This window comes from Lithobates pipiens, unplaced genomic scaffold (genome assembly GCF_037356315.1).
Source record: "Lithobates pipiens isolate NorthernLeopardFrog02 unplaced genomic scaffold, aLitPip1_a1.2 Scaffold_27, whole genome shotgun sequence".
Lineage (NCBI taxonomy): Eukaryota > Metazoa > Chordata > Amphibia > Anura > Ranidae > Lithobates > Lithobates pipiens.
Window position 1 is genome coordinate 1,126,445 of NW_027507788.1, and position 27,963 is coordinate 1,154,407.

General features: G+C 49.8%; 1 protein-coding gene and 1 long non-coding RNA gene across 3 annotated transcripts in view; one reads left to right on the top strand and one right to left on the bottom strand.

Moving 5' to 3' along the window:
• LOC143933061 (uncharacterized) overlaps positions 1–27,963 on the top strand; it is a 154,442-nt gene that overhangs the window by 39,572 nt on the left and 86,907 nt on the right. The gene's annotated exons all lie outside the window — the stretch shown is intronic.
• Positions 1–27,963, bottom strand: part of SLC2A1 (solute carrier family 2 member 1) — a 131,089-nt gene that overhangs the window by 19,777 nt on the left and 83,349 nt on the right. Inside the window, exon 1 of one of the 2 annotated variants that reach the window (XM_077455999.1) lies at positions 241–426. The exons of the other annotated variant lie outside the window; for it this stretch is intronic. Coding sequence (XP_077312125.1) covers positions 241–411 — 171 coding nt within the window. The 5' untranslated portion in view covers positions 412–426. Of the gene's footprint in view, positions 1–240; positions 427–27,963 lie in introns of those variants that run through there. 2 annotated transcript variants of the gene reach the window in all.

A 27,963-nucleotide genomic window follows, 5' to 3' on the forward strand; every position in this document is an offset into this window, starting at 1 on the left:
CTATCACACAGTCAGAGGTCACCACCTAATACAGCCAGCCGGATCAGCTATATACTCTATATACTGCCGACAGCACTCCCCTCCCCCTCCCCCCCCCCCGACACCTCAAAGGGCCCACAAACTCATCCAACAAATCCATGGGATCCCCCATAATGTCCCCCAGATGGGGAGCTGTACATAGTCCATGTAGCCCTCGCCCATCCCGGGGGGGGGGTCAGAGGTCACACAGGTAGCTCTTACCTTTCCTCCGGACTCCATGTTGTCCCGGCTCTGATCCAATAATAAGGAGTGAGGCTGTGATGTCACTAATCCCGATACTTTGTATCCAAGTCGTATCCTCTGTATGAGCCTCTGCCTGCCGGCTCCCAGCTTTATACCGAGAGGGGTGTGAGCCAGGAACGCCACCCTCATTGGCTGTCCCCAGCAGTGATGTCACATGTCACACCCCCTCCTTACTTCTTCTAGGTGACTGCGTTACTGTACCACCTACACACTACAGTACTACACGGGGGGGTATATACTGTATACATACCCCCTACACTCTGCATGTATGTCCCCTCCGGGGGGTATATACTGTATACATACCCCTACACTCTGCATGTATGTCCCCTCCGGGGGGTATATACTGTATACATACCCCCTACACCCTGCATGTATGTCCCCTCCGGGGGGTATATACTGTATACATACCCCCTACACCCTGCATGTATGTCCCCTCCGGGGGGTATATACTGTATACATACCCCCTACACCCTGCATGTATGTCCCCTCCGGGGGGTATATACTGTATACATACCCCTACACCCTGCATGTATGTCCCCTCCGGGGGGTATATACTGTATACATACCCCTACACCCTGCATGCATGTCCCCTCCGGGGGGGTATATACTGTATACATACCCCTACACCGTGCATGTATGTCCCCTCCGGGGGGATTTACTGTATACATACCCCTACACCGTGCATGTATGTCCCCTCCGGGGGGATTTACTGTATACATACCCCTACACCCTGCATGTATGTCCCCTCCGGGGGGGTATATACTGTATACATATCCCCTACACCCTGCATGTATGTCCCCTCCGGGGGGATTTACTGTATACATACCCCCTACACCCTGCATGTATGTCCCCTCCGGGGGGATTTACTGTATACATACCCCCTACACCCTGCATGTATGTCCACTCCGGGGGGTATATACTGTATACATACCCCTACACCGTGCATGTATGTCCCCTCCGGGGGGATTTACTGTATACATACCCCTACACCCTGCATGTATGTCCCCTCCGGGGGGGTATATACTGTATACATATCCCCTACACCCTGCATGTATGTCCCCTCCGGGGGGATTTACTGTATACATACCCCCTACACCCTGCATGTATGTCCCCTCCGGGGGGATTTACTGTATACATACCCCCTACACCCTGCATGTATGTCCCCTCCGGGGGGATTTACTGTATACATACCCCCTACACCCTGCATGTATGTCCCCTCCGGGGGGATTTACTGTATACATACCCCCTACACCCTGCATGTATGTTCCCTCCGGGGGGTATATACTGTATACATACCCCTACACCCTGCATGTATGTCCCCTCCGGGGGGGTATATACTGTATACATACCCCCTACACCCTGCATGTATGTCCCCTCCGGGGGGGTATATACTGTATACATACCCCCTACACCCTGCATGTATGTCCCCTCCGGGGGTATATACTGTATACATACACCCTGCATGTATGTCCCCTCCGGGGGGTATATACTGTATACATACCCCCTACACCCTGCATGTATGTCCCCTCCGGGGGGGTATATACTGTATACATACCCCCTACACCCTGCATGTATGTCCCCTCCGGGGGGTATATACTGTATACATACCCCCTACACCCTGCATGTATGTCCCCTCCGGGGGGGGGGGGAAATGTATACATACCCCCTACACCCTGCATGTATGTCCCCTCCGGGGGGTATATACTGTATACATACCCCTACACCCTGCATGTATGTCCCCTCCGGGGGGGTATATACTGTATACATACCCCCTACACCCTGCATGTATGTCCCCTCCGGGGGGTATATACTGTATACATACCCCCTACACCCTGCATGTATGTCCCCTCCGGGGGGTATTTACTGTATACATACCCCCTACACCCTGCATGTATGTCCCCTCCGGGGGGTATATACTGTATACATACCCCCTACACACTACATGTATGTCCCCTCCGGGGGGTATATACTGTATACATACCCCCTACACCCTGCATGTATGTCCCCTCCGGGGGGTATATACTGTATACATACCCCCTACACTCTGCATGTATGTCCCCTCCGGGGGGTATTTACTGTATACATACCCCCTACACCCTGCATGTATGTCCCCTCCGGGGGGTATATACTGTATACATACCCCCTACACACTACATGTATGTCCCCTCCGGGGGTATATACTGTATACATACCCCCTACACACTACATGTATGTCCCCTCTGGGGGTATATACTGTATACATACTCCCTACACACTACATGTATGTCCCCTCCGGGGGGTATATACTGTATGCATACCCCCTACACACTACATGTATGTCCCCTCCGGGGGGTATATACTGTATACATACCCCCTACATGTATGTCCCCTCCGGGGGTATATACTGTATACATACCCCCTACACACTACATGTATGTCCCCCCGGGGGGGTATATACTGTATACATACCCCTACACCCTGCATGTATGTTCCCTCCGGGGGGTATATACTGTATACATACCCCCTACACCCTGCATGTATGTCCCCTCCGGGGGGTATTTACTGTATACATACCCCCTACACCCTGCATGTATGTCCCCTCCGGGGGGTATATACTGTATACATACCCCCTACACACTACATGTATGTCCCCTCCGGGGGGTATATACTGTATACATACCCCCTACACCCTGCATGTATGTCCCCTCCGGGGGGTATATACTGTATACATACCCCCTACACTCTGCATGTATGTCCCCTCCGGGGGGTATTTACTGTATACATACCCCCTACACCCTGCATGTATGTCCCCTCCGGGGGGTATATACTGTATACATACCCCCTACACACTACATGTATGTCCCCTCCGGGGGGTATATACTGTATACATACCCCCTACACCCTGCATGTATGTCCCCTCCGGGGGGTATATACTGTATACATACCCCCTACACACATGTATGTCCACCGGGGGGTATATACTGTATACATACCCCCTACACACATGTATGTCCCCTCCGGGGGTATATACTGTATACATACCCCCTACACACTACATGTATGTCCCCTCCGGGGGTATATACTGTATACATACCCCCTACACACTACATGTATGTCCCCCCGGGGTATATACTGTATACATACCCCCTACACACATGTATGTCCCCCGGGGGGGTATATACTGTATACATACCCCCTACACACTACATGTATGTCCCCCCGGGGGGGTATATACTGTATACATACCCCCTACACACTACATGTATGTCCCCCCAGGGGGGTATATACTGTATAAATACCCCCTACACACTACATATATGTCCCCCCAGGGGGGTATATACTGTATAAATACACCCTACACACTACATATATGTCCCCCACGGGGGGTATATACTGTATACATACCCCCTACACACTACATGTATGTCCCCCCTGGGGGGGTATATACTGTATACATACCCCCTACACACTACATGTATGTCCCCCCTGGGGGGGTATATACTGTATACATACCCCCTACACACTACATGTATGTCCCCCGGGGGGGGTATATACTGTATTTATTGCTGTCTCCTGGTGTATTTCCTGGTTATAATCACCTATAGGAGGAAGGAGTGAACATTGGAGGCGATTAGAGTTACGTGTTGAATAACTAACACTCTGGTGTAATTACCCCCCACTTACCTCACTCCCCAACACAGACACACCCCTACAGCAGCAAAGGACCGCAATCCAGCCAGACTGGAAATTCAGGTGGAAGGAGGGCGGCTGACTGAGCTGTCCACAGGAAGATGTCTCTTCCATGATTATTATCACAGATAACATTCACCCACATCACATTCACCCACATCACATTCACCCACACTGCATTCACCCACACTGCATTCACCCACATCACATTCACCCACACTGCATTCACCCACAGTACATTCACCCACACTGCATTCACCCACAGTACATTCACCCACACTGCATTCACCCACACTGCATTCACCCACATCACATTCACCCACACTGCATTCACCCACAGTACATTCACCCACACTGCATTCACCCACAGTACATTCACCCACACTGCATTCACCCACATCACATTCACCCACAGTACATTCACCCACACTGCATTCACCCACACTGAATTCACCCACACTGAATTCACCCACACTGCATTCACCCACAGTACATTCACCCACACTGCATTCACCCACAGTACATTCACCCACAGTGCATTCACCTACACTGCATTCACCCACAGTACATTCACCCACACTGCATTCACCCACAGTACATTCACCCACACTGCATTCACCCACAGTACATACACCCACACCACATTCGCCCACAGTACATACACCTACACCGCATTCACCCACAGTACATACACCTACACCACATTCACCCACAGTACATACACCCACACCACATTCACCCACAGTACATACACCTACACCACATTCACCCACAGTACATACACCTACACCACATTCACCCACACTGAATTCACCCACACTGAATTCACCCACACTGAATTCACCCACACTGCATTCACCCACAGTACATACACCCACACCACATTCACCCACAGTACATACACCTACACCGCATTCACCCACAGTACATACACCTACACCACATTCACCCACAGTACATACACCCACACCACATTCACCCACAGTACATACACCCACACCACATTCACCCACAGTACATTCACCCACAGTACATACACCCACACCGCATTCACCCACATTACATACACCTACACCACATTCACCCACAGTACATACACCTACACCACATTCACCCACATTACATACACCTACACCGCATTCACCCACAGTACATACACCTACACCGCATTCACCCACAGTACATACACCTACACCACATTCACCCACAGTACATACACCTACACCGCATTCACCCACAGTACATACACCTACACCACATTCACCCACAGTACATACACCCACACCACATTCACCCACAGTACATACACCCACACCACATTCACCCACAGTACATACACCTACACCACATTCACCCACAGTACATACACCTACACCACATTCACCCACACTGAATTCACCCACACTGAATTCACCCACACTGCATTCACCCACAGTACATTCACCCACAGTACATACACCCACACCACATTCACCCACAGTACATACACCTACACCGCATTCACCCACAGTACATACACCTACACCACATTCACCCACAGTACATACACCCACACCACATTCACCCACAGTACATACACCCACACCACATTCACCCACAGTACATTCACCCACAGTACATACACCCACACCGCATTCACCCACATTACATACACCTACACCACATTCACCCACAGTACATACACCTACACCACATTCACCCACATTACATACACCTACACCGCATTCACCCACAGTACATACACCTACACCGCATTCACCCACAGTACATACACCTACACCACATTCACCCACAGTACATACACCTACACCACATTCACCCACAGTACATACACCTACACCACATTCACCCACAGTACATACACCCACACCACATTCACCCACAGTACATACACCTACACCACATTCACCCACAGTACATACACCTACACCACATTCACCCACAGTACATACACCTACACCACATTCACCCACAGTACATACACCCACACCACATTCACCCACAGTACATACACCCACACCACATTCACCCACAGTACATTCACCCACAGTACATTCACCCACACCACATTCACCCACAGTACATACACCTACACCACATTCACCCACAGTACATACACCTACACCACATTCACCCACACTGAATTCACCCACACTGAATTCACCCACACTGAATTCACCCACACCACATTCACCCACACCACATTCACCCACAGTACATTCACCCACAGTACATTCACCCACACCACATTCACCCACAGTACATACACCTACACCGCATTCACCCACAGTACATACACCTACACCACATTCACCCACAGTACATACACCCACAGTACATACACCCACAGTACATACACCCACAGTACATACACCCACACCACATTCACCCACAGTACATTCACCCACAGTACATACACCCACACCGCATTCACCCACATTACATACACCTACACCACATTCACCCACAGTACATACACCTACACCACATTCACCCACAGTACATACACCTACACCACATTCACCCACATTACATACACCTACACCGCATTCACCCACAGTACATACACCTACACCGCATTCACCCACAGTACATACACCTACACCACATTCACCCACAGTACATACACCCACAGTACATACACCCACACCACATTCACCCACAGTACATACACCCACACCACATTCACCCACAGTACATACACCTACACCGCATTCACCCACAGTACATACACCCACACCACATTCACCCACAGTACATACACCTACACCACATTCACCCACAGTACATTCACCCACACTGCATTCACCCACAGTACATACACCCACACCACATTCACCCACAGTACATACACCCACACCACATTCACCCACAGTACATACACCTACACCACATTCACCCACAGTACATACACCTACACCGCATTCACCCACAGTACATACACCCACACCACATTCACCCACAGTACATACACCTACACCACATTCACCCACAGTACATTCACCCACACTGCATTCACCCACAGTACATACACCCACACCACATTCACCCACAGTACATACACCCACACCACATTCACCCACAGTACATACACCCACACCACATTCACCCACAGTACATACACCTACACCGCATTCACCCACAGTACATACACCCACACCGCATTCACCCACAGTACATACACCTACACCGCATTCACCCACAGTACATACACCCACACCGCATTCACTCACAGTACATTCACCCACAGTACATACACCTACACCGCATTCACCCACAGTACATACACCCACACCACATTCACCCACAGTACATACACCTACACCGCATTCACCCACAGTACATACACCCACACCACATTCACCCACAGTACATACACCTACACCGCATTCACCCACAGTACATACACCCACACCGCATTCACCCACAGTACATTCACCCACAGTACATACACCTACACCGCATTCACCCACAGTACATACACCCACACCACATTCACCCACAGTACATACACCTACACCACATTCACCCACAGTACATTCACCCACACTGCATTCACCCACAGTACATACACCCACAGTACATACACCCACACCACATTCACCCACAGTACATACACCCACACCGCATTCACCCACAGTACATACACCCACACCACATTCACCCACAGTACATACACCTACACCGCATTCACCCACAGTACATACACCCACACCACATTCACCCACAGTACATACACCTACACCGCATTCACCCACAGTACATACACCCACACCACATTCACCCACAGTACATACACCTACACCGCATTCACCCACAGTACATACACCCACACCACATTCACCCACAGTACATACACCTACACCACATTCACCCACAGTACATTCACCCACACTGCATTCACCCACAGTACATACACCCACACCACATTCACCCACAGTACATACACCTACACCGCATTCACCCACAGTACATACACCTACACCGCATTCACCCACAGTACATACACCCACACCACATTCACCCACAGTACATACACCTACACCACATTCACCCACAGTACATTCACCCACACCACATTCACCCACAGTACATACACCCACACCACATTCACCCACAGTACATACACCTACACCGCATTCACCCACAGTACATACACCCACACCACATTCACCCACAGTACATACACCTACACCACATTCACCCACAGTACATTCACCCACACTACATTCACCCACAGTACATACACCTACACCACATTCACCCACAGTACAGTAGACTGCAGGGATGTGAGCTTATTACTGACTGCCCATGCCTTGTTCTGCCCTGTGTCTCTGTATGAAGGCGGCCATCTTGGTAGAGGCGGGGCTTTGCTTCCTGGTGTCAGAGCCTTCAGCAAGGAGAACAGAGGGGCAGTGGCTGAGATCTGACACTGCAGATGTAGAGCTGTGAGGCACAGGAAGGGCTCTGCTGTGATTCTGGAGACATTCCAGACATGGGGTCCCTTCTCCGGGATTATAACCCCCCCCCCAATCTTTATCGCCGTAGATCACCTGTAAGAGGAGCTAGACAGGAGTCGGGGCCCGCTGAATGTTCGGGGGCCCCAGATCCCAAACCAGGGGTGGTGCACTTAGTCCAAGCCTGACTGTCTCTGTACAGAGGGGGATACACTGGGGGGCAGGAGGAGTCTGATGGGGCAGCTTCTCCCTCATTACATACCTCTTCTACTCAATCTACTCTTCATGAGACCTTCCTGACGATTTCCACTCCTGATTACTCGGCACTTCCAGTCTGAATGTAAGAAGCGAATGGTTTGCAGCTTGCTCCCTGTGGGGTGCTCCCTGTGAGGTGATCCCTTTGGGGTGATCCCTTTGGGTTGCTCCCTTTGGGGTGCTCCCTGTGAGGTGATCCCTTTGGGGTGATCCCTTTGGGTTGCTCCCTTTGGGGTGCTCCCTGTGAGGTGATCCCTGTGAGGTGCTCCCTGTGAGGTGATCCCTTTGGGGTGCTCCCTTTGGGGTGCTCCCTGTGAGGTGATCCCTGTGGGGTGCTCCCTGTGAGGTGATCCCTTTGGGGTGCTCCCTGTGGGGTGCTCCCTGTGAGGTGATCCCTGTGAGGTGATCCCTGTGGGGTGCTCCCTTTGGGGTGCTCCCTGTGAGGTGATCCCTGGGGGGTGATCCCTGTGAGGTGCTCCCTGTGGGGTGATCCCTTTGGGGTGATCCCTTTGGGGTGCTCCCTGTGAGGTGATCCCTTTGGGTTGATCCCTTTGGGGTGCTCCCTGTGAGGTGATCCCTGTGGGGTGATCCCTGTGAGGTGATCCCAGTGGGGTGATCCCTGTGAGGTGATCCCTTTGGGGTGCTCCCTGTGAGGTGATCCCTGTGAGGTGATCCCTTTGGGTTGCTCCCTGTGGGGTGCTCAATGTGAGGTGATTCTTGTGGGGTGATCCCTGTGAGGTGATCCCTTTGGGTTGCTCCCTGTGGGGTGCTCAATGTGAGGTGATTCTTGTGGGGTGATCCCTGTGAGGTGATCCCTTTGGGTTGCTCCCTGTGGGGTGCTCAATGTGAGGTGATTCTTGTGGGGTGATCCCTGTGAGGTGATCCCTGTCGCTCCCTGTGAGGTGATCCCTGTGAGGTGATCCCTTTGGGGTGCTCCCTGTGGGGTGCTCCCTGTGAGGTGATCCCTTTGGTGTGCTCCCTGTGGGGTGCTCCCTGGGGGGTGCTCCCTGTGAGGTGATCCCTGTGGGGTGATCCCTGTGAGGTGATCCCTTTGGGTTGATCCCTTTGGGGTGCTCCCTGTAAGGTGATCCCTGTGAGGTGATCCCTGTGGGGTGCTCCCTTTGGGGTGCTCCCTGTGAGGTGATCCCTGGGGGGTGATCCCTGTGAGGTGCTCCCTGTGGGGTGATCCCTTTGGGGTGCTCCCTGTGAGGTGATCCCTTTGGGTTGATCCCTTTGGGGTGCTCCCTGTGAGGTGATCCCTGTGGGGTGCTCCCTGGGGGGTGCTCCCTGTGAGGTGATCCCTGTGGGGTGATCCCTGTGAGGTGATCCCTTTGGGTTGATCCCTTTGGGGTGCTCCCTGTAAGGTGATCCCTGTGAGGTGATCCCTGTGGGGTGCTCCCTTTGGGGTGCTCCCTGTGAGGTGATCCCTGGGGGGTGATCCCTGTGAGGTGCTCCCTGTGGGGTGATCCCTTTGGGGTGATCCCTTTGGGGTGCTCCCTGTGAGGTGATCCCTTTGGGTTGATCCCTTTGGGGTGCTCCCTGTGAGGTGATCCCTGTGGGGTGCTCCCTGGGGGGTGCTCCCTGTGAGGTGATCCCTGTGGGGTGATCCCTGTGAGGTGATCCCTTTGGGTTGATCCCTTTGGGGTGCTCCCTGTAAGGTGATCCCTGTGAGGTGATCCCTGTGGGGTGCTCCCTTTGGGGTGCTCCCTGTGAGGTGATCCCTGGGGGGTGATCCCTGTGAGGTGCTCCCTGTGGGGTGATCCCTTTGGGGTGATCCCTTTGGGGTGCTCCCTGTGAGGTGATCCCTTTGGGTTGATCCCTTTGGGGTGCTCCCTGTGAGGTGATCCCTGTGGGGTGCTCCCTGGGGGGTGCTCCCTGTGAGGTGATCCCTTTGGGTTGATCCCTTTGGGGTGCTCCCTGTAAGGTGATCCCTGTGAGGTGATCCCTGTGGGGTGCTCCCTTTGGGGTGCTCCCTGTGAGGTGATCCCTGGGGGGTGATCCCTGTGAGGTGCTCCCTGTGGGGTGATCCCTTTGGGGTGCTCCCTGTGAGGTGATCCCTTTGGGTTGATCCCTTTGGGGTGCTCCCTGTGAGGTGATCCCTGTGGGGTGATCCCTGTGAGGTGATCCCAGTGGGGTGATCCCTGTGAGGTGATCCCTTTGGGGTGATCCCTGTGAGGTGATCCCTGTGAGGTGATCCCTGTGGGGTGATCCCTGTGGGGTGATCCCTGTGAGGTGATCCCTGTGAGGTGATCCCAGTGGGGTGATCCCTGTGAGGTGATCCCTTTGGGGTGATCCCTGTGAGGTGATCCCTGTGAGGTGATCCCTGTGGGGTGCTCCCTGGGGGGTGATCCCTGTGGGGTGATCCCTGTGAGGTGATCCCTGTGGGGTGATCCCTGTGAGGTGATCCCTGTGAGGTGATCCCTGTGGGGTGATCCCTGTGAGGTGATCCCTTTGGGGTGATCCCTGTGAGGTGATCCCTGTGGGGTGCTCCCTGGGGGGTGATCCCTGTGGGGTGATCCCTGTGAGGTGATCCCTGTGGGGTGATCCCTGTGAGGTGATCCCTGTGAGGTGATCCCTGTGGGGTGATCCCTGTGGGGTGATCCCTGTGGGGTGATCCCTGTGAGGTGATCCCTGTGGGGTGATCCCTTTGGGGTGATCCCTGTGAGGTGATCCCTGTGGGGTGATCCCTGTGAGGTGATCCCTGTGAGGTGATCCCTGTGGGGTGATCCCTGTGGGGTGATCCCTGTGGGGTGATCCCTGTGAGGTGATCCCTGTGGGGTGATCCCTGTGGGGTGATCCCTTTGGGGTGATCCCTGTGAGGTGATCCCTGTGGGGTGCTCCCTGGGGGGTGATCCCTGTGGGGTGATCCCTGTGAGGTGATCCCTGTGGGGTGATCCCTGTGAGGTGATCCCTGTGGGGTGATCCCTGTGGGGTGATCCCTGTGAGGTGATCCCTGTGAGGTGATCCCTGTGAGGTGATCCCTGTGGGGTGATCCCTGTGGGGGAAGTGGCCGTGGATGACCTGTATATAGGAAGCATTGTGAGCTGTAAGACCTCGTATAGCATCAAAGATGAAAAGATCTCAGTGCTGTCCGGGGGGGGGAGGGGGGGTCCCATCCTCCCTGGGGTGTCAGGGGTTAAATGTGAGAGTGATGGAGGATGGGAGTGTGTATGTGACTGGAAGCAGGTACCAGTGATGGAGGGGAGGCGGTGACATCACGTCTGAGGGGAGGTGACTCAGCCTGACACTCCACTCAGCATCCTGCTACCACATGACCGTCCCGACCGCATGCTGGAGAACACATAACCGTACCTGACTAGTGATATGAAGATCTATATAGAGGGATCAGGACCTCCTTCCTCCCGCCGGTGACCCCTCTAGTGATATAAAGATCTATATAGAGGAATCAGGACCTCCTTCCTCCTGCCGGTGATCCCTCTAGTGATATAAAGATCTATATAGAGGAATCAGGACCTCCTTCCTCCTGCCGGTGATCCCTCTAGTGATATAAAGATCTATATAGAGGAATCAGGACCTCCCGCCGGTGACCCCTCTAGTGATATAAAGATCTATATAGAGGAATCAGGACCTCCTTCCTCCTGCCGGTGATCCCTCTAGTGATATAAAGATCTATATAGAGGAATCAGGACCTCCCGCCGGTGACCCCTCTAGTGATATAAAGATCTATATAGAGGAATCAGGACCTCCTTCCTCCTGCCGGTGACCCCTCTAGTGATATAAAGATCTATATAGAGGAATCAGGACCTCCTTCCTCCTGCTGGTGACCCCTCTAGTGATATGAAGATCTATATAGAGAATCAGGACCCCCTTCCTCCTGCCGGTGACCCCTCTAGTGATATAAAGATCTATATAGAGGAATCAGGACCCCCTTCCTCCTGCCGGTGACCCCTCTAGTGATATAAAGATCTATATAGAGGAATCAGGACATCCTTCCTCCTGCCGGTGACCCCTCTAGTGATATAAAGATATATATATAGAGAATCAGGACCCCCTTCCTCCTGCCGGTGACCCCTCTAGTGATATAAAGATCTATATAGAGGAATCAGGACCTCCTTCCTCCCGCCGGTGACCCCTCTAGTGATATAAAGATCTATATAGAGGAATCAGGACCTCCTTCCTCCCGCCGGTGACCCCTCTAGTGATATAAAGATCTATATAGAGGAATCAGGACCTCCTTCCTCCTGCCGGTGACCCCTCTAGTGATATAAAGATCTATATAGAGAATCAGGACCCCCTTCCTCCTGCCGGTGACCCCTCTAGTGATATAAAGATCTATATAGAGGAATCAGGACCTCCTTCCTCCCGCCGGTGACCCCTCTAGTGATATAAAGATCTATATATAGAGGAATCAGGACCTCCTTCCTCCCGCCGGTGACCCCTCTAGTGATATAAAGATCTATATAAAGGAATCAGGACATCCTTCCTCCTGCCGGTGACCCCTCTAGTGATATAAAGATCTATATAGAGGAATCAGGACCTCCTTCCTCCTGCCGGTGACCCCTCTAGTGATATAAAGATCTATATAGAGGAATCAGGACCTCCTTCCTCCCGCTGGTGACCCCTCTAGTGATATAAAGATCTATATAGAGGAATCAGGACCTCCTTCCTCCTGCCGGTGACCCCTCTAGTGATATAAAGATCTATATATAGAGGAATCAGGACCTCCTTCCTCCTGCTGGTGACCCCTCTAGTGATATAAAGATCTATATATAGAGGAATCAGGACCTCCTTCCTCCTGCCGGTGACCCCTCTAGTGATATAAAGATCTATATATAGAGGAATCAGGACCTCCTTCCTCCTGCCGGTGACCCCTCTAGTGATATAAAGATCTATATATAGAGGAATCAGGACCTCCTTCCTCCTGCCGGTGACCCCTCTAGTGATATAAAGATCTATATAGAGGAATCAGGACCTCCTTCCTCCTGCCGGTGACCCCTCTAGTGATATAAAGATCTATATATAGAGGAATCAGGACCTCCTTCCTCCTGCCGGTGACCCCTCTAGTGATATAAAGATCTATATAGAGGAATCAGGACCTCCTTCCTCCTGCCGGTGACCCCTCTAGTGATATAAAGATCTATATAGAGGAATCAGGACCTCCTTCCTCCCGCTGGTGACCCCTCTAGTGATATAAAGATCTATATATAGAGGAATCAGGACCTCCTTCCTCCTGCTGGTGACCCCTCTAGTGATATAAAGATCTATATAGAGGAATCAGGACCTCCTTCCTCCCGCTGGGGATCCCTCTAGTGATATAAAGATCTATATAGAGGAATCAGGACCTCCTTCCTCCTGCCGGTGATCCCTCTAGTGATACAAAGATCTATATAGAGGAATCAGGACCTCCTTCCTCCCTCCGGTGACCCCTCTAGTGATATAAAGATATATATAGAGAATCAGGACCCCCTTCCTCCTGCCGGTGACCCCTCTAGTGATATAAAGATATATATAGAGAATCAGGACCCCCTTCCTCCTGCCGGTGACCCCTCTAGTGATATAAAGATATATATAGAGAATCAGGACCCCCTTCCTCCTGCCGGTGACCCCTCTAGTGATATAAAGATATATATAGAGAATCAGGACCTCCTTCCTCCTGCCGGTGATCCCTCTAGTGATATGAAGATCTATATAGAGGAATCAGGACCTCCTTCCTCCTGCTGGTGATCCCTCTAGTTATATAAAGATATATATAGAGAATCAGGACCTCCTTCCTCCTGCCGGTGACCCCTCTAGTGATATAAAGATCTATATAGAGGAATCAGGACCTCCTTCCTCCTGCCGGTGACCCCTCTAGTGATATAAAGATCTATATAGAGGAATCAGGACCTCCTTCCTCCCGCCGGTGACCCCTCTAGTGATATAAAGATCTATATATAGAGGAATCAGGACCTCCTTCCTCCCGCCGGTGACCCCTCTAGTGATATAAAGATCTATATAAAGGAATCAGGACATCCTTCCTCCTGCCGGTGACCCCTCTAGTGATATAAAGATCTATATAGAGGAATCAGGACCTCCTTCCTCCTGCCGGTGACCCCTCTAGTGATATAAAGATCTATATAGAGGAATCAGGACCTCCTTCCTCCCGCTGGTGACCCCTCTAGTGATATAAAGATCTATATATAGAGGAATCAGGACCTCCTTCCTCCTGCCGGTGACCCCTCTAGTGATATAAAGATCTATATAGAGGAATCAGGACCTCCTTCCTCCTGCCGGTGACCCCTCTAGTGATATAAAGATCTATATAGAGGAATCAGGACCTCCTTCCTCCCGCTGGTGACCCCTCTAGTGATATAAAGATCTATATAGAGGAATCAGGACCTCCTTCCTCCCGCTGGGGATCCCTCTAGTGATATAAAGATCTATATAGAGGAATCAGGACCTCCTTCCTCCTGCCGGTGACCCCTCTAGTGATATAAAGATATATATAGAGAATCAGGACCTCCTTCCTCCTGCCGGTGATCCCTCTAGTGATACAAAGATCTATATAGAGGAATCAGGACCTCCTTCCTCCTGCCGGTGACCCCTCTAGTGATATAAAGATCTATATAGAGGAATCAGGACCTCCTTCCTCCTGCTGGTGACCCCTCTAATGATATAAAGATCTATATAGAGGAATCAGGACCTCCTTCCTCCCGCTGGTGACCCCTCTAGTGATATAAAGATCTATATAGAGGAATCAGGACCTCCTTCCTCCTGCCGGTGATCCCTCTAGTGATATAAAGATCTATATAGAGGAATCAGGACCTCCTTCCTCCTGCTGGTGACCCCTCTAGTGATATAAAGATCTATATAGAGGAATCAGGACCTCCTTCCTCCTGCCGGTGACCCCTCTAGTGATATAAAGATCTATATAGAGGAATCAGGACCTCCTTCCTCCTGCTGGTGACCCCTCTAGTGATATAAAGATATATATAGAGAATCAGGACCTCCTTCCTCCTGCCGGTGACCCCTCTAGTGATATAAAGATATATATAGAGAATCAGGACCCCCTTCCTCCTGCCGGTGATCCCTCTAGTTATATAAAGATATATATAGAGAATCAGGACCTTACATATATGAAGCAGGACCTAGTGCAAAGCTTTTGAGTACACCACTAGTGACTGGTCTCTGTTTCGAGTGAACCTTATTTACAGCCACACTCTGGTATCTATCCTTTAGCCAACTACATATCCACTGACCCACCTAAGAGCCGGTTCACACAGGGGCAACACGACTTCCAACGCGACTTTTTTAGGCTACTTGGACACGACTTGTCAATATGACTTGGGGCGACTTACAACACAACTTTAAGTCGCCCCAGGCCAGACTTTGGCCTTGGCCAATCAGAGAATGAGCTCTCATGGGGGAACTCCACGCCAAATTGAAAAAAAAAACGGCTTGGGTTCCCCCTACAGGAGAATACTAGACCCTTAGGTCCGGTATGGATTTTAAGTGGAAACCCCCTACGCCGAAAAAAACGGCGTGGAGGTCCCCCCTAAGGTCCATACCAGACCCTTATCCAAGCACGAAGCCTGGCCAGTCAGGAAGGGGGTGGGGACGAGCGAGCGCCCCCCCTGGACCGTACCAGGCTGTGTGCCCTCAACATGGGGGGGGTTGGTGCTTTGGGGAAGGGGGGGGCGCTCTGCGGCCCCCCCCACCCCAAAGCACCTTGTCCCCATGTTGATGAGGACATAGGCCTCTTCCCGACAACCCTGGCCGTTGGTTGTCGGGGTCTGAGAGCGGGGGACTTATCGGAATCTGGGAGCCCCCTTTAATAAAGGGGCCCCCAGATCCCGGCCCCCCACCCTATGTGAATGAGTAAGGGGTACATCGTACCCCTACCCATTCACCTGGGGAAAAAGTGTTAATAAAAGACACAACACAAGTTTTAAAAGTAATTTATTAATCAGCTCCAGGGGTCTTCTTCTGACGTCGGGGGGGGTCTTCTTCCGACTTCTCCGCTCTGTTCGGTGTCTTCTCCTGGTGTCCGGCCTCTTCTCCCGCTCTCCGGCGTCTTCTCCCGGGCTCCTCCGCTGTCTTCTTGGAGCTCTTTTACTAGCGGAGGAGTGCGGTCTTCTCCGTCCTCCTTCCCTCTTCTCTCTTCTTTCTTCTTCCAATGTTGACATGAGGCTGTCTTCTGTGGACTGGCTTGTGCGACGTGCACGACGACTTATATAGGTATAGGGCGTGGTCACCGGGTGATGTCACGCCGTGACCCCCGCCCCTTTATGACATCACAGCCTCAGCATTCCCCGGGACGTGACGTCATAAAGGGGCGGGGTCACCGTGTGACATCACCCGGTGACCACGCCCTATACCTATATAAGTCGCCGCGCACACATCGCACAAGCCAGTACAGCAGAAGACAGCGCCGTGTCAGCATCGGAAGAAGAGAGAGAGAGGACGGAGGAGACCGGGCTCCTCCTCTAGTAAAAGAGCTCCAAGAAGATAGCGGAGGAGCCCGGGAGAAGACGCCGGAGAGCGGGAGAAGAGGCCGGACACCAGGAGAAGACGCCGGAGAGCGGGAGAAGAGGCCGGACACCAGGAGAAGACGCCGGAGAGCGGAGAAGTCGGAAGAAGACCCCTGGAGCTGATTAATAAATTATTTCTAATACTTGTGTTTATTATTGACACTTTTTCCCCAGGTGAATGGGTATGGGTACGATGTACCCCTTACTCATTTACATAGGGTGGGGGGCCGGGATCTGGGGGCTCCCTTATTAAAGGGGGCTCCTGGATTCCGATAAGCCCCCGCCCGCAGACCCCGACAACCAACGGCCAGGGTTGTCGAGAAGAGGGCCTTGTCCTCATCAACATGGGGACAAGGTGCTTTGGGGTGGGGGGGCCGCGCGGCCCCCCCTTCCCCAAGGCACTCCCCATGTTGAGGGCACGCGGCCTGGTACGGCTCAGGAGGGGGGGGGGCGCTCGCTCATCCCCACCCCCTTCCTGACTGGCCAGGCATCGTGGTCGGATAAGGGTCTGGTATGGACCTTGGGGGAACCCCCATGACGTTTTTTCGGCATAGAGGGTTCCCCTTAAAATCCATACCAGACCTAAGGGCCTGGTATGCTCCCGGAGGGGGAACCCACCCACTGGATTTTTTAAATAAATTTGGCATGGAGTTCACCCTCGAGAGCTGATTATTCTGTAAGAGTCGCCTCAATATAGATGGAGATCCGACTTGGAGACGACTTCCATTGAAATCAATGGGTACCAATCGCCTAGAAGTATTACAGGAACCTTTTCTGAAGTCGGAGCGACTGCTGTAGTGTGCGTTAAGACGGCTCCATTCACTTACATTGATTTTTACATATAGTGCAACTAGGGGCGACCCGAAGTCGGATCCTGAGTTGCCCCGGTGTGATTGGGCTCTAAGAGTGAAGTTCTAGCTTGTACAACTTTTGTATTAGATCTTTGTTTGGAACTGTATCAAATGCTTTGCTGAAATCAAGATAGTCCTATGTCCCCGGCACCACCCTGGTCCAAAACATGGATGAGAATTCAACGATCTGCCCTCAGTGAAGCTGCTTTTAGTCCAGCAAGTTGTGTATTTGTAAGTGCTCAATGATCCTCTTTTTCAGGAGTGATTCCATTAACTTGACTACAACCTGTAATTGCCAGCTTCTACCCCTTGCTGCCCTTCTCGTGGATAAGTACAATATTAGCTGTCCACTAGTCATGGGGAGATATATATATATATATATATATATATATATATATATATATATATATATACGCTGGCTGGATTCTCAGGTGGTCAGTAGAAAACAAAACAACTTTTGATGTACGAGATCTATTCAGAGTTTATCACAGAGATAACACAATGAGAATAAGAGTCTCAGACTGCTTACTATTCAAACACAGGACCTCCCCAAACAGGACAACCCAAGCTCAGGACAACCCGGGCTCAGGGTAAATTAGGCACTTAGCAACCTGGGCACTGGACAATTCAGGCACAGGACAACCCCAGCATAGGACAGTCCAGGCACCTAGCAACCTAGACACAGGACAACCCAAGCACAGGATAATTCAGACACATAACCTGGGCACAGGAGGACCACGTTGCAAACTACTCGCTATACAAACACAGCACCTCTCCACACAGGGCAACCTGGGCACAGAATGAGCAATTAACTGGAGAACCCGGGCACAGGACAACCTGGGCACAGAATGAGCATTTAACTGGAGTACCCGGGCACAGAATGAGTAATTAACTGGAGAACCCGGGCACAGAATGAGCAATTAACTGGAGAACCCGGGCACAGAATGAGCAATTAACTGGAGAACCCGGGCACAGAATGAGCAATTAACTGGAGAACCCGGGCACAGAATGAGCAATTAACTGGAGAACCCGGGCACAGAATGAGCAATTAACTGGAGAACCCGGGCACAGAATGAGCAATTAACTGGAGAACCCGGGCACAGAATGAGCAATTAACTGGAGAACCCGGGCACAGAATGAGCAATTAACTGGAGAACCCGGGCACAGGACAACCTGGGCACAGAATGAGCAATTAACTGGAGAACCCGGGCACAGGACAACCTGGGCACAGAATGAGCAATTAACTGGAGAACCCGGGCACAGAATGAGCAATTAACTGGAGAACCCGGGCACAGGACAACCTGGGCACAGAATGAGCAATTAACTGGAGAACCCAGGCACAGAATGAGCAATTAACTGGAGAACCCAGGCACAGAATGAGTAATTAACTGGAGAACCCGGGCACAGAATGAAGCAATTAACTGGAGAACCCGGGCACAGAATGAGCAATTAACTGGAGAACCCGGGCACAGGACAACCTGGGCTGTTTATTCCTAGGATTGCACATCAGCGTCTGCACATGCTTATGGAATCTGGGGGGCACCTTCAGCCCTGAACGTGTTCAGAACCCATCCTAGTTTAATGTACATGTAAGTATCAGGAAATAGAAGGCTCTATATATTTTTACTGCTCCTCTACCCACAGCCTTGGATGACGCCTTGTTGAATCTCCCGAGACCATTGTGTATCTGCTGCCCCTCTCCTAGAACATGCACCTGCCTGCAAGATGAACGTTGATAGTCACGTACTTTCCATTTGTGGTTCATAATGAGGATAATTCCATTTATTTAGGCTGTCTAATACTGGGGGCAATTATAAAATGACAGTTCAGATCTCATCTTCATAAGGGACCAAGCTTGCTTGTTGCTCAGGATTAGACTTGTATAAAGTTTGGTCCAACCCTCGCTGATCCCCTCATGTATTCCCTAATCTCCACAGATGCATCTACATTCCAGCACAGCGCAAGATGTGGCAGGTCTGACCGTTCCATGGCGCCAGTCCTGACGCTGTGCGCCTAGAAATATTCTGTTATATGCCAGGATCCCCAATAAGGAATCATCATTCTCCAGCAAGGGCGGCTTTAGCTATAGAGTGTAAGCTTCTGTGGTCCTATAACACAGTGGAACTTATAGCGATCTCTTACACAGTGAGGAGGGCTCTGGGCTGCCTACCTTGTGGCAATGTGTCTGAAGCAGGCCTGCTTTCCTAGCAGCTAAACAGTGGTGCGGGTGATAGTGGGGTGTAGGGAGCTCTGGATGATTGGGACCATTGCTCAGAAGCTAGTATTGCCCCTTCAGGGTGCCAGGTATCCGCCTTATCCCAACCTGTGTCTGGGAGCAGGACAGTGCAGGATGGTCATCATAGGTCTTGATAATAGCTGCAAGTCACAATGAGAGAACAGAGCTCCTGTGACGTCCCCATTTCAGGCTGTTGGAATTTGCTGATCCATGGTGACTTCTGTTCACTAATCATATCCTGCTGTGTATACACAGCTCTACTTACAGCTATGTGAAAAAGTAAGTACACCCCATGAACACTGTGGACTTCATCAGCATCATATCTAAAGAACCAGATGACAGACTTTCATTCAGACACTTCTTACAGGTAAATGCGACATATCGGAACAAAGGACACATGGTGCGTTCACTCTCATAATATAAAATAAAAGACACAGATTCGTCACATGGAGATGATAATTATACCCCAACATTCCTCACCATTTCAAATCTATGAGCCCAGTTTTCCAGATTAGGTGCCAATGATTAGAACCTCTTTAGGGAGTATGTAGTTGGAACCCATCTCATGTAAACCTCAGACACCTCAAGCCCGGTGTTCTCTTTGCTATTGACATGTGTGGTGTCATCATACCAAGATTATTAGAGGTCTCCAAGGCCCCCAGAATTAGTTTGTGATGCCTAGGAGTCTGGCAAGGCATTTAAAGTGGAACTTAGCCTACCAATTAACTGTTTCCAAAACAGCCATAAATGATAACTTCTACGGTTACTAGCGTGCTTCTGTTAGCTCTCAACCAAACTGTCAAAACATCAAATACCTGTTGCCATAGCTGATTGCTTATGCAGCACCATGACAACTGCAGAAACTAAGATGGCAGCCTCCTTGGTTGTAAAATAGAAGAAGTTTTAGTTCCACTTTAAAAGATTGCCAAATTATCTAAAAATCATTCATTTGTGTGGCGTTTGGGTAATTCTTCCAACAGTTCTGGTCAAAGTGCATGCATCTACAACCATAAATAGATTGCCCCAATCCAACCTCCATGAGAGGTGTGCCAGGGAAAGGCCTTTTCTTGCTGTCCAAAAGGAAAATTTCAGCAATAATAAAGTTTGACATTATTCATACAAACAAAGACCAGAGCTTCTGGAACAATGTGCTGATGACTGATCCATCAAAGACCAGAGCTTCTAGAATCTGCTAAAGACTGATCCATTAAAGACCAGAGCTTCTGGAACAATATCCTGAAGACGGATCCGTCAAAGACCAGAGCTTCTAGAACAATGTACTGAAGACTGATCCATGAAAGACCAGAGCTTCTAGAATCTGCTAAAGACTGATCCATTAAAGACCAGAGCTTCTGGAACAATATCCTGAAGACGGATCCGTCAAAGACCAAAGCTTCTGGAACAATATCCTGAAGACGGATCCGTCAAAGACCAAAGCTTCTAGAACATTGTACTGAAGACTGATCCATGAAAGACCAGAGCTTCTAGAACAATGTGCTGAAGACTGATCCATCAAAGACCAGAGCTTCTAGAACATTGTGCTGAACACGGATCCATCAAAGACCAGAGCTTCTAGAACATTGTACTGAAGACTGATCCATGAAAGACCAGAGCTTCTAGAACATTGTACTGAAAACTGATCCATGAAAGACCAGAGCTTCTAGAACATTGTGCTGAACACGGATCCATCAAAGACCAGAGCTTCTAGAACATTGTGCTGAACACGGATCCATCAAAGACCAGAGCATCTAGAACAATGTGCTGAAGACTTATCCGTCAAAGACCAGAGCTTCTGGAACAATGTGCTGAAAACTGATCCATCAAAGACCAGAGCTTCTAGAACATTGTGCTGAACACGGATCCATCAAAGACCAGAGCTTCTAGAACAATGTGCTGAAGACTGATCCGTCAAAGACCAGAGCTTCTAGAACAATGTGCTGAAGACTTATCCGTCAAAGACCAGAGCTTCTAGAACAATGTGCTGAAGACTGATCCATCAAAGACCAGAGCTTCTAGAACAATGTGCTGAAGACTTATCCATCAAAGACCAGAGCTTCTAGAACATTGTGCTGAACACGGATCCATCAAAGACCAGAGCTTCTAGAACAATGTGCTGAAGACTGATCCATCAAAGACCAGAGCTTCTAGAACATTGTGCTGAAGACTGATCCATCAAAGACCAGAGCTTCTAGAACAATGTGCTGAAGACTGATCCGTCAAAGACCAGAGCTTCTAGAACAATGTGCTGAAGACTTATCCGTCAAAGACCAGAGCTTCTAGAACAATGTGCTGAAGACTGATCCATCAAAGACCAGAGCTTCTAGAACATTGTGCTGAAGACTGATCCATCAAAGACCAGAGCTTCTAGAACAATGTGCTGAAGACTGATCCATCAAAGACCAGAGCTTCTAGAACAATGTACTGAAGACTGATCCATCAAAGACCAGAGCTTCTAGAACAATGTGCTGAAGACTGATCCATCAAAGACCAGAGCTTCTAGAACAATGTGCTGAAGACTGATCCATCAAAGACCAGAGCTTCTAGAACAATGTGCTGAAGACTGATCCATCAAAGACCAGAGCTTCTAGAACATTGTGCTGAAGACTGATCCATGAAAGACCAGAGCTTCTAGAACAATGTGCTGAAGACTGATCCATGAAAGACCAGAGCTTCTAGAACATTGTGCTGAAGACTGATCCATCAAAGACCAGAGCTTCTAGAACATTGTGCTGAAGACTGATCCATCAAAGACCAGAGCTTCTAGAACATTGTGTTGAAGACTGATCCATCAAAGACCAGAGCTTCTAGAACAATGTGCTGAAGACTGATCCATCAAAGACCAGAGCTTCTAGAACAATGTGCTGAAGACTGATCCATCAAAGACCAGAGCTTCTAGAACATTGTGCTGAAGACTGATCCATCAAAGACCAGAGCTTCTAGAACAATGTGCTGAAGACTGATCCATCAAAGACCAGAGCTTCTAGATCAATGTGCTGAAGACTGATCCATCAAAGACCAGAGCTTCTAGAACATTGTGCTGAAGACTGATCCGTCAAAGACCAGAGCTTCTAGAACATTGTGCTGAAGACTGATCCATCAAAGACCAGAGCTTCTAGAACATTGTGCTGAAGACTGATCCGTCAAAGACCAGAGCTTCTAGAACATTGTGCTGAAGACTGATCCATCAAAGACCAGAGCTTCTGGAGCATTGTTCTGAAGACTGATCCATCAAAGACCAGAGCTTCTAGAACATTGTGCTGAAGACTGATCCGTCAAAGACCAGAGCTTCTAGAACATTGTGCTGAAGACTGATCCATCAAAGACCAGAGCTTCTGGAACAATGTGCTGAAGACTGATCCGTCAAAGACCAGAGCTTCTAGAACATTGTGCTGAAGACTGATCCATCAAAGACCAGAGCTTCTGGAGCATTGTTCTGAAGACTGATCCATCAAATACCAGAGCTTCTAGAACAATGTGCTGAAGACTGATCCATCAAAGACCAGAGCTTCTGGAACAATGTGCTGAAGACTGATCCGTCAAAGACCAGAGCTTCTAGAACATTGTGCTGAAGACTGATCCATCAAAGACCAGAGCTTCTAGAACAATGTGCTGAAGACTGATCCATCAAATACCAGAGCTTCTAGAACAATGTGCTGAAGACTGATCCATCAAAGACCAGAGCTTCTGGAACAATGTGCTGAAGACTGATCCATGAAAGACCAGAGCTTCTAGAACATTGTGCTGAAGACTGATCCATCAAATACCAGAGCTTCTAGAACATTGTGCTGAAGACTTATCCATCAAAGACCAGAGCTTCTAGAACATTGTGCTGAAGACTGATCCATCAAAGACCAGAGCTTCTAGAACAATGTGCTGAAGACTGATCCATCAAAGACCAGAGCTTCTAGAACAATGTGCTGAAGACTGATCCATCAAAGACCAGAGCTTCTAGAACAATGTGCTGAAGACTGATCCATCAAAGACCAGAGCTTCTAGAACATTGTGCTGAAAACTGATCCATCAAAGACCAGAGCTTCTAGAACAATGTGCTGAAGACTGATCCATCAAAGACCAGAGCTTCTGGAGCATTGTTCTGAAGACTGATCCATCAAAGACCGGAGCTTCTGGAGCATTGTTCTGAAGACTGATCCATCAAAGACCAGAGCTTCTAGAACAATGTGCTGAAGACTGATCCATCAAAGACCAGAGCTTCTGGAGCATTGTTCTGAAGACTGATCCATCAAAGACCGGAGCTTCTGGAGCATTGTTCTGAAGACTTGCTATCAAAGATAATGCTTGGCCACAGTAGCAGTAGACTTATTGGCTGCAAATCAAGAAAAGTATTTCAGAAGAAGAATCTCATCCCATCCGTGTGGCACGGTGGTGGACATGTTATGGTTGGGTTGCTGCTTTGGGCTATGGACAGCTCGCAGTCATCTAGGCAGATATACATTTTGCATCATATGGAAGTTGCTCGGTGAGAAGGTGAAGCTGTCTGTGTGGAAGTTGAAATGAAAGCGGAAATGGATCTTATCATTAAAATGAAGTGAAGAACACTGAGGAATCCCCCCGAGGAGAGAGGAGAAATGGAAGATAAAGGGCTGAACTAGACAAAGCCTGGATTATATTTCCATTGAAGTGTTGGGGGGGCAGTTCATGCACAGAAACCCTCAAACCTCTCACTACTGAAAGAGATTATCATTGAGAAGCGGTCACGCATTTCACAAAATGTCTTCTGATTCCGGGGGAGGGGGGGGGGTACTGACCCCCGCAGACCATTACCTCAATATTGTGAAATAAATGATGGAAGGTGGATTTTCCTGGGCTGTTATTGGGTTACATCACCGTTATCTGCGGGCTGTAATTGAATTGGATATCTAGCGGCTTTTCTATGGAAAGGGTCCTCGGTTTCCATGGGGTGTATTTATTATTCACACATCCAGCGGCAGGTTTTATGACCCCCGGTGGGGAGCCGACCCCACCCTCTTCCTGTAAGTATTGACACAGAAGAAGAAATCAGCCCATTCCTTCATTCTTCGCTCTGAAATTCTGAGCAATGCCCAAATTATTCAGCATGAAACCCACAGAGCCGTCAGAACTGCCCCAACATGGGAGGGGGAGGAGGGACATGTCACAGAACCATCTTCTGAACTCCTACCCTGAAATTTATTAACATGTCAGAACCTGGAGGGAACCCTTATAAAAAATGGGGGGGGGGGGGGGGCAGAGCTGAGGAACTTGCTTTGAGCAGATTACCAATCCCTAGATGTGACTGCTGCATTTGTTTTCTTTTTTAGGCTTTCTTTCTTCCTGTTTCACCTGGTGATCCTGCCAGTAAGTCTGTTATTTTTCAAGCTGCCTTGCAGATGTGGCAGTTAGATTGAGAATAAAACATTTAACACTGACGGGGGTGCTTACAATGATCAGATTTTATATATTGATGTAAAACCTTTATTTCAAAAGGAAGAAAACCGTTTCTGTAACTGATTGTAAAGTGTGAGCTGGAGTCTGGCTTTAATGTGTTAGTGTATCTAAATCTGCTAGTCCATCTAACACTTCCTTCCCCCAGACTGACAGTGCTGCTGTCCAAAGTTGTTCCCTATGCTCCTTCAACCAGAGTGGGGGCGCTCTAATACAGGAGGGGTGTTACTAGCCAGGTGAGCATAGAGGGGAAAAAGAAAACGAATGCAGGCACCACATCTAATAGTAATCTGCACTATATTACCTGCATTAAGGGACTGAGTCTGCCCCCTCCACCCCCTCCTGTGATTAGGGAGTGGGTCCCCCCCTCCCCACCTGTGATTTAGGGACTGGGTCTGTACAGTAGCATTGCTATGGGGATGCGGGGGTGTAGGGGGTCCTGGACAGCAGAGGGATTGGTGCGCCGGGTTAGGAGGACAAGTACAGAATGATTCACTGTGTCTCTCCCTTCAGCGACTTCTCTCCCTGCCGCCAGCGTTTAGCTGCTGGAGGGAGAGACACAGACACATTGCATCATTCTGTAATTGTCCGCACATCTCGCCACATTGATTCCCCCCCCCCCCCCCCTACACACACCATCTTCCCTCGCCTGCCAGCTGCTGCAGGCAGACAGGTGGATGGAGTGTGGTGAAAAGGGCCAGTAAATATGTAATTTACCATCCCCTTCTTTTCCTGCATTGGGCACAGCGAGTGATCAGTACAGATCACTCCTGTGTCCATTCATAACTGAGCATAGAAAGTTTTGTTTACGAAGCTTCAGTTTATGAATGAACAAGAGCCTCTGTCTCCTCTCCATTCATCTCCAGTGCAGCTGAGGCTACAGAGAAAAGAACTGAATAATCTGTGCCTAGCAATTCCTTTCATTCACCCCCCCCCCCCCCTCAAAAATAAATGAAACATGATTTTTAGAACTGTAAAATAAAAATGGAAAAAATATATTTTTAAAAAGGTTTAATTTTTGTAATTCAGGAGGGTCTGTCCCCACCTGTGATTGGGGACTGAGTCTGCCCCCTCCCCACGTGTGATTGGGGACTGAGTCTGCCCCCTCCCCACCTGTGATTGGGGACTGGGTCTGTCCCCTCCCCACCTGTGATTGGGGACTGGGTCTGCCCCCTCCCCACCTGTGATTGGGGACTGGGTCTGCCCCCTCCCCACCTGTGATTGGGGACTGGGTCTGCCCCCTCCCCACCTGTGATTGGGGACTGGGTCTGTCCCCTCCCCATCTGTGATTGGGGACTGGGTCTGCCCCCCTCCCCTGTGCTTGGGGAACTGAGCAGGGTTGAAGTGCAGTAGAGGAAGTGTTAGTAATGAGTTTATGTCAGGAAGCCAGCAATTGGTAAACAATGGAACCATGCCTCCTTCTATGGAGAGTGATCGCTCACAGACCTGCAATGTCATCACAATACAGACACACCTGCAAGTCACAAGACTTTGTCCTGTGTGACGGATGTACGCTGGAAGCTGCAGGAATGTTTACTGTCGGGACACACCCCTCACCTACAGCTGATGAAATCCACAGGAAACCGGCCAGCTCGCCCGGCAATAATGTGATCCACATGCCGAGGAAACCAGCCTCAGCTGGATGTCCTCACATTACTTCTGACTACCATAGACGTTACATAGAGCGGGTCAGTTGTTATGTCCCCGGAGGAAAGTTCATACAACCTATAAACATTGCATGATAACACCCCATTCCTCCAACTGAATGTGTCCAGAAAGTTCCCTCTGCGCAAATCAATGTTCCTGCTGACAATTGTAAATAAAGATTGTCTTGAGGACTAATCTGAGACCATATAATGTCCTGAGGACCAATCTGAGACCATAGACTATCCTGAGGACCAATCTGAGACCATAGAATATCCTGAGACCATAGCCTGCTCTGAGGAATAATCTGAGACCATAGAATGTCCTGAGGACTAAACTGTTACTGTAGAATGGCCTGAGGACTGATCTAAAACCATGGAACGTTCTGAGGACTTATCTGAGACCGTAGAATGTCCTGAGAACTAATCTGGGACCGTAGACTATTCTGAGGACTAATCTGAGACCATAGACTGTACTGAGGACTAATCTGAGATCACAGACTGTACTGAGGACTAATCTGAGATCATAGACTGTACCGAGGACTCATCGGAGACCATAGACTGTACCGAGGACTCATCGGAGACCATAGACTGTACCGAGGACTCATCGGAGACCATAGACTGTACCGAGGACTCATCGGAGACCATAGACTGTACAGAGGACTCATCGGAGACCAT